The 12,910-nt window shown below is 37.6% G+C and overlaps 1 protein-coding gene across 1 annotated transcript in view; it reads left to right on the top strand.

Annotated features, from left to right (window-relative positions):
- The first annotated feature begins 1,355 nt into the window (after nt 1–1,355).
- Nucleotides 1,356–12,910, top strand: part of ttc39b (tetratricopeptide repeat domain 39B) — a 34,222-nt gene continuing 22,667 nt past the window's right edge. The window contains exon 1 of the mRNA XM_079580199.1: nt 1,356–1,634. Within this exon, the coding sequence (XP_079436325.1) occupies nt 1,596–1,634 (39 nt within the window). The 5' untranslated portion in view covers nt 1,356–1,595. The remainder of the gene's footprint in view (nt 1,635–12,910) is intronic.

Raw genomic sequence — 12,910 nt, 5'->3', positions numbered from 1 at the left:
ACACTGAAATAAGTGTTCTTGTCACCGGTTTTAATCCTGGGTGTTTCGGTAACAGAAACACTGATGTGTGTCTTTGTAAAAGTCTGCTGTGGCTCCGGTTCACAACACATGAAGCTAATCCTCCATGATGACTCTGTTTACATCTTAGGGCTAGACACTGGGGGGATGGGGGTTCTGCTGAGGAGCAGTGGTTGGTTACTCGGCTGGTGACGAAAGGTCGGAGGCGTATCCTGGAGGTCGAGGGCGTTTCCTGAAGGAATCAGGCGTTTTATCCCTAAAATGGCCGCCATCAGAGTTTCTACAGATTACTCGAAAATACGTGAATGTGCCAAGGCAACACTTCAGGCATGTTTTTAATGAGGGAATGACTTAATAACATGATGTAAAGCTTGAAAAAGTCGATTTTGCATAATAGGCCCCCTTTAACTCCCGCCTGAACCGAGAGGATCTTTTTCCTCACGTTATCAGATTTTTTTCCATCATTTTTTTGTTGGGTATTCAACTCATTTTTGTAACTCTTTTGTTACAAATTTTTTTGGTCATTTTTTCTCAAATTTTTGTCATTTTTTTTCCTTTTCATTTTTTAGTCATATTTTTGTAATTTTTTTTGTCAAATTTTTATAAATTTTTTTTATTTCTTTGTCATATTTTGTCAAATTTTAGTGTTTTTTTTTTTTTTTAATATTTTTTTTGTCAAATTTTTTAATTTTTGTTGGTCAAATTTGAATCACATTTTTGTAATTATTTTGTCACATTTTTGTCATTTTTTTGTCACATTTTTATCACATTTTTGTATTTTTTTTGTCCATTTTTTGTCCATTTCTTGTGACATTTTTGCCACTTTTTCATCCATTTTTCGTCACTTTTTTGTCAATGTTTTCTCACTTTTTTGTCACATTTCCATCATTGTTTTCGTCTCAGTCTTGTTGCTTTTCCACAGCTTTTTTCCAGAAGCTTTTGGATTGGGGTAAAGCCAAACTGGAGAAAATGAGCTCGGTTCAGGTGGGAGTTAAGGGGTTAAGAAGCCTACTTTTTTATTCTTACATGAGCAACTATTTGGGCCACTACTTTTTACTTCTACTTGAGTAAAATTATCTAAAAGCACCGTTATTCTTACTTGAGTAAATATTTTGGCTAATGTGTCAATGGAATAAACAAGGACAAGAAGCAGCCGTTAAACAGGAAGTTAGCATCATCTTGCTAATCAACTCCCGAACTTAAAATCCCATTCCTTGTCTCTCTTTTGTCCCGTTTTTGCGCTCGTTTATCCCGACTTCAGCTGCATTTTAACCCGGGTAAACCGCTGTAAACTGAGCCGGGTCTGGTGGTCTGTGGGCGGGGACCCGGAAGCCTCCATCGCAGCGGGCGGAGGCGTGTCCTGTGGCCGCCTCTCCAAGCTCCTCACTCGGCGTCAGATCACGGAAGAGCCCGCTTTGCCTGATCCAGCTCCGGAGCGGGGATTTTTTTTTCTTCCACCGAGGATTTTTTTTTTTTTTTTTAACGAAACGTAGAAGGAGGAGGAAACATGGCGTTGTCGTGACTTAAAGGCTTTTTTTTCTTTATTTATTTTGTCTGTGAGAAAAAAGGAGGAGAAAATGGCCCACGTCAGCAACGGGACTCCAGCCGAAGAGGAGGTGAGTCCGAGCGGCGGCGGCGGTGTCTCGTAACCCGGGCTGTACTGGAGGGGGGGAAATAAAACCAAAACCAGACTAAAACTGTAGATCAGGTGCAAATCCAAGAATGAAGGCAGATCTGGAGAGGGGAATGATTTGGTGTTGCATAAAGGTGTAGCCTACCTGCGCCAGTGGAAAACAAGGCAGACCTACAGCCTCATTATGGGACAGGGCATGGGGTAAAGCAAACACTGGGCACTAAAATCAATCTGTTTGAATGGAACATGATGCTATAATGCCATTAATTATTGATAAAGCTTTCGATTGGTTTCCAGATCTATGGTTATTGGAGAAAAAAAGGGCATCGCTTGAGTGTTTTCATGCAGAAGTTCATACAAATATACACAAAGATTTTTTGCATTTCTGGTATTGTAAGTAGAGAAAATCTGACTACTGCAACTAAAAGATCATGTGTAATGAAAAGGTTGGCTGCCTTATTGCGGAAGCTGTGCCATATTTTACTACACAATAAGATATTAAAGCGTCTTAACCTCCGCCTGAACTGAGCAGATGTTCTCCAGTTTGGCTTTGTCCAAATTTAAAGGCGTCTTGGAAAAAAAAGTGGCATCAAAAATGAGACAAAAACGTGACAAAATAGAGCTTTGTAGGCCTCAGCTTTCAGATAAGGTGTTACACTGGTCTATAGGCTGTGACCTTGCAGCAGGGGTTGGGCCGGACCCTCCAATTGAAGCAATTGCAGTAAATCATCACTTTCTACATAATTATGCCAACAAAAATGTAACAAAAAATCAACAAAAATGTGACAAAAAAATCAACAAAAATGTGACAAAAATTCAACAAAAATGTGACAAAAAATTAAAAAAATGTGACAAAAATGTGACAAAAATGTGACAAAAAAATCAACAAAAATTCAACAAAAATTCAACAAAAATTCAACAAAATTCAACAAAAATGTGACAAAAATGTGACAAAAATGTGACAAAAAAATCAACAAAAATTCAACAAAAATTCAACAAAAATTCAACAAAAATGTGACAAAAACTCAACAAAAATGTGACAAAAATTCAACAAAAATTCAACAAAAATGTGACAAAAAAATCAACAAAAATGTGACAAAAATTCAACAAAAAATCAACAAAAATGTGACAAAAACTCAACAAAAATGTGACAAAAAATCAACAAAAATGTCACAAAAATGTCACAAAAACTCAAAAATGAAAAAAAAAAAAAAAACATACAAGAGGTGACACAACACAGCAACAACAGTTTTGTGGGTCTTACCTTTCAAATGAGGTGTTACACAGGCCTATATAACAGCCAAAGAGGACAGAATGCATTTGGTTTAGGCGGGTGGTAAGAGGTTAAAAAGGAGCCGTCTGGTATCGATCCGCCCATCCCTAATACACACACAGATTTTTTTGCATTTCTGGTATTGTAAGTAGAGTAAATCTGACTACAGCAACCAGAATACACCCTGGACCTAAGGAAAAGAAGAGATTGTAGTAAACTCCCATGTCTCACAGTGACTAACAACAATAATAACCTTAACCCTACTGTTATTTTCTTCTCCTGTTTGTGAATGCTTGTTGACAATGGCAATAAAGAGACAGGTTTTTATGTTGCGTAAAGGTCGGCAGTCTCTCCCTGAGCCAATGAGGACGACAATAAAGGCAGTTTTTTAGAGATGCGTTGTGAAACTAAAAGGTAATGTGCAATGAAAAGGTTGGCTGCCTTAGTGCGAAAGCTGTGCCATATTTTACTACACAATAAGATATTAAAGCGTCTTAACCTCCACCCAGGGCCGGACTGGGACTGAAAAACAGCCCTGGACTCTGACCAGCCTGGCCCAAATTAGCGTAATTGTGACACTTCCACAAATACATATTTTAACCTCTTGCCCCCCGCCTTAACATTAACGAGTGCATTTTCCCCAGTTCTGCTTTTTATTATTATTATTTTGATCGGTATCATCAGCAAAAAGAGCGGGAAAGGCGGTCGTAGAAACAGAAGCAAAATCATTCATATAAATAATAAATAATAACGGTCCCAAAATTGAACCTTGTGGCGCACCATACTCCATGGAATTCCTTTTAGATTCAGGTTTTTTTATACTGGGCTTTACCCAAATCTAAAAGCTTCTCGACTGTAGATCAGCCTCATCACTTTTCATCACGTTGCCACATTTTTCTCATATTTTTGTTTTTTTAATAATTTTTCTATCATTTTTTGTTTTCTCACGTTTTTGTAGGTTTTTTTGTCCGTGTTTTTCTCACGTTTTTGTTGACTTTTCATCCCCTTTTTCTCGCTATTTTGATGCTTTTCTTTTTAGCTTTTAGATTTGGGTAAAGCTCGGTTGAGGCGGGACTGGTGGCCCTTCTGTGCTCTTCCAGAATGGACACATGGCCAGTCCGCCCCTGCCTCCGCCTGAACTGAGCAGATGTTCTCCAGTTTGGCTTTGTCCAAATCTAAAGGCGTCTTGAAAAAAAAGTGGCATCAAAAATGAGACAAAAACGTGACAAAATAGAGCTTTGTAGGCCTTAGCTTTCAAATAAGGTGTTACACTGGTCTATAGGCGGTGACCTTACAGCAGGGTCGGCAGGTTTGCTCGGTGGAGCTGGTTTTCTTCATCGTCAAAAGACCGAGGGCCGGACCCTCAAATTGAAGCAATCGAAGTAAAGCATCACTTTCTACATATGCCAGTGTTGTACATCATATACACTGGGAAAATGTCCGTCGTAAATTACATAAATTACTTAAAATCGCTTGAATAAAGGGTTTTTTATGTTAGATTTGAGTTTGAACTCATCTAAGATCAGATAAAAACACCAATGGAACAAATAGAAATCCCACTGGAAATCAAACAAATTAACTTTTCTGTAAAAGATATTTATTTTTCACTTGAAATTATACAAAATAATAATAATAAACTTGTGCTTGTTCCTTTGGCAAGAATAGGTTTTATCTGCTTTAAGGCCAGACCTAATCCACTCAATCTTTAGATTTAATCATTTAATTCAAGTAGATTTAAGTCATTTCTTAGTTTTCTTAGAGTATTCTTTAGGATTATGGCCTAAGGATGCTCTGCTAAGATATTTTAGGATTTTAGGAATTGCCAGTATTTTTCACATTTCTAAAGTACTTTAACAGGCATTTCATCTCTGATTTGGGTCATAATATTTCTCAAAATCATCTCGAGGGCCAGAGTTTGATGATGGAGGGCCGGTTTTGGCCCCGGGCCTGACGTTGCCGACCCCTGCCTGACAGTACACATTCTGCTCAGAAGGAGTGAACTGAAGCAAGAATCTTATGAGCCCCAACCCCCAAACTCAATGCAATAAAACAAAGTACATTTCACAATTAAACTACAACAAGGAAACATCAGCAAAAACATGGATAATAATCCCATCACTATCTGATCATTACAGAGTGGCCAATTACAAGATGGCAGCTACATTATGGGATTTACATCACTGAAACTCATGCACTTAAAGCTGGACTGGAGAAAATGCGCTCGGTGAAGAGGTTAAAATGCAAAAAATCATCAGAAATATAATTTACATGGCTTTGTCGCTGAAAAATAAATTTATCCTGATAATATTGCATCCATACACCTTCCACAGTTACTTTCCCCCCCAATATTTCCCCCATGTTTTTATTTTTTCTTTCCCAATTTCTCCCCCATTTCATCCCCAATTTTTCCCCATTTCTTGACATTGAAGATAAACTCGTTATTGTAAATTTGCGTATCTTATAAACTAGGGATGCACGATAATATCGGCCGCCGATAATTATCGGCATTTATCGGCATTTTGGCGCCATCTCCGATAAGCCAATAAAAAAAAAATTGGCCGATAATTAGCGGCGCCGCCCCGCACGTCCTGCAGCCCGGAGCTGCTGCAGACTCAGGACAGCACGTTTACAGCAGCAGATACAAGCTCTCCACGGCCGACTTCTGCACTGCTTTAGCTGAAAACACGACGAGTATTCCAGCGAAACAGCTGTGCAGAAGAGTGTTTCGACTTTTTACATCGAAGTAACTTCAACATTAGCACCGCAACAAAATGAGAAAAAGGACGAGGAAATGTGAACCGCGGATCCGCTCATGTGAGTTACATTGATGAAATGAGCCACACGCGCTGCCACATCACTTTTCTCTCATGTCAGAGACGCCTCTAGACTCAGTGAAATACTGTAATACTGTCTATATTCCAGTATTGTAAATAAGAATTCATTAGTATGATGTCAACAAAAAGAAAAACACAAGGAAGGAAGTAGTAGTAGTAGGTTTTTTTTAATCAGATGTGACACATCATGTGAGCAGAGACAGAGAGAGAGGTGAGACTCAAACCCAAAGTAAAACTCATTATTTGATTTATATTTATACACTTGTTTATTGCTTGGTAGAGTTAATACATTTTGGGCAGAACTGTGAACTGTTACATTGAGTTCTTGTCACAAAATAAAGTGCAAATATATAAACATAGTTATCGGTGTCATTATCGGTATCGGGACATGCGGAATTATCGGTTATCGGTTCAAATTGGCATTATTGTGCATCACTATTGTAGACAGCTTTTTCCGTATGATCTTGTAGTCAATACATTACCAACATCTAATGTAGTGAAATACTAATCTCGGTCTTTGCCGAAGGAACGACATTACAACATGGTTAAAGCTCAGAAAATTATGTCCACAGAAGAGGCCACTTTACCCAAACCACTTTTGCAAACGTCCCATTTCCCACGTGATGGCGATGGACCTCGAGACCCGGTTTTGCTTTGGCCGTACATAACGTCACGTAATTGCGTAAAATGCCGCACAGCTGTTTTTTTTTTGCCTGGGCCAGACTCGTGTCAAACAAACGTCTCCTGAATGTGAGGGCGGCTAATCTGATTAGCTTCATTAGAGTCAGCAGACTGCGCTGACCAGGCCCACAATGGAGGCCTGTCCCAGAAACCCCGGCACCTGGAGACCAGTTAGGGACTCCAGTTGGCCTCGGAGACGTCCCCTCTAGGTGGTCGGGAAAGAACTGGGTCTCCGGTCTTCAGGGAAGGTTCTTGAGTCGTCTTCTGTTCTCTCTTGGTCTGAAAGAGGAGTCAAAGAAGGAGAATCTATTCATGAACCGGAATGGCGGCTTCGCTTTCACCAAGTTTAGACCAGTCTGAGCTCTGTCATGTTAACGAGGCTGAAACTCGGCCCAGGACAGATCGATGGGCAGGTGATCAGCAGAGGTTCGGGCCGTTCAGACTGAAACTGAATAACGTCTAATGACAGTTTGAAAGAGCCTCTGAGCTTGGTTCATGTGGAGAACAAACATGAAGCAGAGAACCTCGATTAAACACAATTACAATCAATATTATTAATGCAGAGTTGACTAGATTCGTAGAAGAAATTAAAGTATTAAGACGAAAAACGACGACAATTTTTTGATTCTGTTGGTCCAGGGACGTTACAGGAATTACAGGAAGTGACTCGGTTGTTTCAGCTCAAATAAATGATTGTTTTCCTCTCATTTTTTTTATTGCCATTAAAAAAAAGCTCAATGTTTGTCCGATTTTTCCCAATTTTTTCCACATTTTTTCCTATTATTATCATTATTTATTGAAACAGGGACAATGTACAGAACCATTAGTCTTTACAAGAGGAGATGGTTTGTACCAGATTTAGCTCAGCAGCTGTTTTCCATCCGCAGTCCCTGGACAGGTGTGAACATAAAGCATTACAATTACAATCTATAAATCCAATCTACAATAAAATCACTGTATAAAATACGTTCTATGCTTTTCCTAAAAGTGTACACACAAAAAAAACTAAACAATCTCTATAGTTTACTGTACATTCATTAATGCTGACACGACTGATGATCTAAAATGTACATTTTCAAATTTCGAGTAAAACTATTAAAATCCACAGACAGTTTCAGACGGTCTGGAAGTTCGTTCCACTGTTTAATGGAGCGAAACGAGGAGGCTCATCGTGCAAAGGCCGATCTTTTTGGTATGACACAGTTTTTATTTGCAGTGGATCGAGTAGTTCTTGTATTTTGCTCAGAACAAAGTCTGACAAAGTTCTTCAGTGGTGGTGGAGCTGCGTTATTGGTGATTTTTAATGTAGTTCTTAGATTATTGTATAAAATTAGATCACTCAGGATATTGCAATGATGATGATGAAGTGTTGTTTTTTTTTCCTCATTATTTATTACTAATGTTTTCCCTATTTAACCCCAATTTATTCCCTATTTTTGCCCCATTTTTTACGTTTTTTTTGCAGGAAGTGACTCGGTTGTTTCAGCTCAAATAAATAATTGTTTCCTCTCATTTTTTTATTCCAGTTCAGTTCAGTTCAGTTCAAGTTTTTTATTCAGCCATGGTGTTATTACAGACACAATAACAACAACAGCAAAAGCAAAATATTCAATGCTGAATAGGAGCATGAGGAAGACATTGTCTTATAAATTTCATGCCCCTTTTTTTTTTTTCTCCAAAATCTGAGCTGGCTCTGAACAGATGGCTCACCGGTTTTTGATGTGTGTTAGCCTATATCAAGGTACAAATAATACTTTACATCTAAATCAATAACTGTTTCAAATTCAACATTGGTTCTTATGTTTCGTTGCTTTCGTATTTTCCAAGTACTTTTTTTTTATACATTTGATTGAATTGAGTGATTGTGTTACATGATTTTTGAACAATGTCCAAAGAATTCCATAAACTGATCCCTTTTACAAGAAACCCCTTTTGTTTTTGTGAAGTGTGTGAAAATGGAACCCAGAAATTGCCCTTTCTTCTGTTGTTACTGTCTGTGATTAACACAAATTTGTTTTGAATATGTATTGGCACCAACTTATTTTTCACTCTCCACATAATTTGTAGTATTTTAAATTTGACCAATTCATTAAATTTCAAGGTCTGCAGTTTTATAAACAGTTTGTTTGTGTGATCTCGTGGACCTTTGAGAGTCACAATTCTTACAGCTTTCTTCTGGCGTAAGAACAACCTTTCTGTATAACTGGTGCATGCATTTCCCCACACTTCAATACAGTATGTTATATAAGGAACTATTAAGGCTGAGTATAAAAGCTGTAATGAAGCCTCATCCAACGTGTGTTTAACCTTATATAAGATACCAATATTTTTACTAACTTTACCTTTGATGTGGTCAATATGAGGCTTCCAGCTAAGTTTGCTGTCTAGGATAACCCCCAAAAATTTGATTTCTGAGACACATTCAATATTTACATCTTCAATAACTAGTTTTGTACATGCATTTTTCTTATTTCCAAACACCATATAATTTGTCTTATCCCAGTTTAAGAACAATTTATTATAATCAAACCATGTCTTTAATACTGTCATTTCCCTTTCGATATTGGCCATTAATTCATTTAAATCTGTTCCAGACTTGAACACAGTTGTGTCATCAGCAAACAACAAAAAATTATTGTCCTTGGAAGCCTCAAAGATATCATTAATAAATAATATAAAAAGTTTAGGGCCAATTACTGAACCCTGGGGGATTCCACATACAACAGTTCTACAGTCCGAGTTATAGTGTTTAAATTGAACATATTGGTTTCTGTTACTTAAGTAGCTTTCAAGCCATTTGTATATCTGACCCCTTAGTCCGTAGTGTTGTAGTTTTTTCAACAATAGGTTATGGTTGACAGCAGAGGTTACATTAACCGAAATTTCTCCGTCATTTACGGAATATTTTTTACTTTGACGGAAAATTTCAAAGGCCGTCTGTCATTTTGAAGGATTGAAAATCAAGCCTTAACGAAAATAAAGCCGCAGCTCTGCTGTTCTTCAGAGCGCGCGGGTCTCTCTCTCTCTAAAGTTTCACACCGCGTCTTACAAGTTGTATCACTGCCTTGCTCGCTAACTTTCCTGACCCGGGCGCTAACAACAACACGGGGAAGAAAACCACGATGCAAACGCGGTTAAAGGCTAATAATATGGAGCGCTCTCAGGAGTCTCAGGACGAGCTCATCTATGTCCCCCCCCCTCTCTCTCTTTCCCTCCCCGTGTGCGTAGCGGGCGGCGCGTAGTGCAGTGATGGAACTGGTAAACATTGTCCCGTTCACTCACCGTTTCTTATATTCCGTTAAAATTGAAAAAAAAAGAAGAAGCAAATAATAAGCTCCACTTTACATTTGTATGAGCGTAATCTGAGCCTTGATATTGATGAGCAGGTGACGCTCTGAAACTCGTCTCCTCTGAGACTTTTACGCACGACTTTATGCACATTTCTGCTGCAAAATGTACCGTGACTGCTCAGATCAGGTTTAGTTTAGCTCCATTTATCCTGCAATCTCACATTTTTACTAACATAAGTAACATGCAGCATATATATATATATATATATATATTTATTTAAAAAAAAACGCTTATTGAGAGATTATTCATGAAGGATAAAAATTGCTCATGACGGATTTTTTTCAACCCTGTCCTTCAAAATGAAGGAGAGAAATTATCCCGAGCGAAACCACTGGTTGACAGTGTCAAACGCTTTCTGTAAGTCCAGAAATATGCTGACCAGGTACTGCTTCTTGTCTATTGCAGCAAGAATTTCTTCAGTCAAGTGAATTAGTGCAACAGAGGTTGATCTATTGGATCGGAATCCATATTGGTAATCAAAAAGTAAATCATTTTTTTCCAAAAATAAATCTAATTTATGCGTAAACCATTTTTCAGCAATTTTAGAAAACTGTGAGAGTATTGAAACTAAAAAAATTAAAAAAGCCCAATGTTTGTCCGATTTTTCCCAATTTTCTTCCACATTTTTTGCGTATTTTCCCAATTTTTCCTCATTATTTATTACTAATTTTTTCCCCTATTTAACCCCAATTTATTCCCTATTTTTGCCCCATTTTTTACAACATTTGTTTACAGGAAGTGACTCGGTTGTTTCAGCTCAAATAAATGATTGTTTTCTTCTCATTTTTTTATCCCATTAAAAGAAAGCCCAATGCTTGTCCGATTTTTCCCAATTTTTTTCCACATTTTTTTCTTATTTCCCCCAATTTATTCCCTGTATTTGCCCCATTATCCCCCTTTTTTTTTTTTACAATTTTTTTCCTCATTTTTTGCCACATTTTTTTCCTATTTTCCCAATTTTTCCTCATTATTTATTACTAACATTTTCCCTATTCAACCCCAATTTATTCCCTATTTTTGCCCCATTATCCCCCATTTTTTAAAAAATTTTTTACAGGAAGTGACTCGGTTGCTTCAGCTCAAATAACTGATTGTTTCCTCTCATTTTTTTTATTGCCATTAAAAACAGCCCAATGTTTGTCCGATTTTTCCACATTTTTTCTAATTTTCCCAATTTTTCCTCATTATTTATTACAATTTTTTTTCCCTATTTAACCCCAATTTATTCCCTATTTTTGCCCCATTATCCCCCATTTTTTGCAATTTTTTCCCTCATTTTTTGCCACATGTTTTTCTAAATTATTCCCAATTTCTCCCCCCATGTCTTGACATTGGAGATGAACCCGATATTGTAAATTATTCATGAACATAAACTGTCCTTTGGTGAACCTTTGGGCTGGAGAGATTGGTCGAAATCCTCTGTGTTTTCACTTCAGACGCAGCAGGTCCTGGTGGAGAGAGGAAGTTTCGCTCGGAGTCGTGTGGGAGGGAAAAAAAAATCCTTTTTATAAAAGGCTCTTAAACGTCCCACGCACTTTCGCAGCTTCTCGCTCTGAAACACATGCTTCACTTCCTACAGAAACTTCATCAGCGCAAAACAAGGAGATACGGAGACACAATCTGAGGGAGCTTTTTATTTTATTGTTATGTTTGTTACATCTGAGCTTTAGATCTGGTTCTGAACTCTTTATAAGTGAAAACAATTCTAAATCTTGTCAAGTCTGAGCCTGCAGGAGCTGAAGGGAGACGTTGTTGTAAAACTGGATTGAAAACCTCATTCTGACGTCTCCAGTCTCTGAGATTTATGCAGTTTGAAGTTCGATATATTGAGGCAGGAAAGTATCGCGATAAACGATATTATCGACTCTTAACGATACTCGATACTGTCGACTCTCAGGCATAAAATAACAGTAAACCTTTGTTCTGAAAGTGCGTCATCATCTCCTACAATATCACACAAGCTGCAAAAAGCAAGAAATATAATGAAATTCAATTTGCTTCAGTTAGAAATCAAAGGAGAACAAGAAAGAATAACGGGAAAATGGTAATAAATGTACAGACGCTAAATATCGATTCCAAAAATGTATCGTTTATCTGTTATTTATTGAACGATAAGTTGATATAGTGATTATCGTGACAGGCCGACGCAGACTCACAACAGCCTGAAAAAGGTCAAAACTCTGGTTCTAGTTCGGGCTGAACGATATGGACATTTTTAGAAAAATAGAAACATAATACAATTAGGGCTGAAACAACTAATCGATTAATCGACGACTAATCGATTATTGAAATAGTCGACAACTATTTTAGTCATCGATTAATCGTTTTCTGGTTCACACAGACTCAAATAGAGCAAAAATTACATGAAAATTTAGTATTTTTTGATGAAAACCTACTTTGTTTTTATAGCAAGTGTATGAAGTGCACTTTGTACATTGTAAATTTCATGAATATCTGTTTGTGTCTCATCCAATCAGAAGCAGAATCAGCACCCAGAGCCTCCAACAAACATTTACTTCACGTTTACTCCATCAACACGTCCTCAAGCGGCTCCACTTTAGCTTTGTGTGGTACAAAAACACCATCCATGGCCAAGCGACTAATCGATTAATCGTAAAAATAGTCGATAGATTAATCGATTACAGAATAATCATTAGTTGCAGCCGTAAATACAATATATATAAAAGAGTGCAGTTTCATTGATGAAAGTCTATATTGTTTATATCGTTGCTTTTTGGATTTTAAAGAACAGGCCAGACTGAGATATGTTTTACCTGAGCTTAGACGAGTTCATATGTACCTGTCTGGTCTTTGTGCCCGTGGAAGAGCTCGGTCACTTCTAACCTCACCTCATTTGGAGCCATGGGAATACACTGGGAGAGGCCAAATGCGACTGAGCGCACACACAAAGACCAGACAGGTACACATCAACTCGTCTAAGCTCAGGTAAGAACATTTCTCAGTATGAAATAACGGTGGCCTGTTCCTTTAATGTTTTGAATGTTCATATATCGATATGATAATGATATATCTTTCAGCCCTAGTTCAAGTTTTGATTTTTTTTTTTTTATGTCAAAATAGCGACAAAAAAATGCCAAAAATGAGAATGAAAATCCAACC

This window comes from Gobius niger (assembly GCF_951799975.1).
Source record: "Gobius niger genome assembly, chromosome: 21".
Lineage (NCBI taxonomy): Eukaryota > Metazoa > Chordata > Actinopteri > Gobiiformes > Gobiidae > Gobius > Gobius niger.
This window is presented reverse-complemented; position numbering and strand designations above follow the sequence as displayed.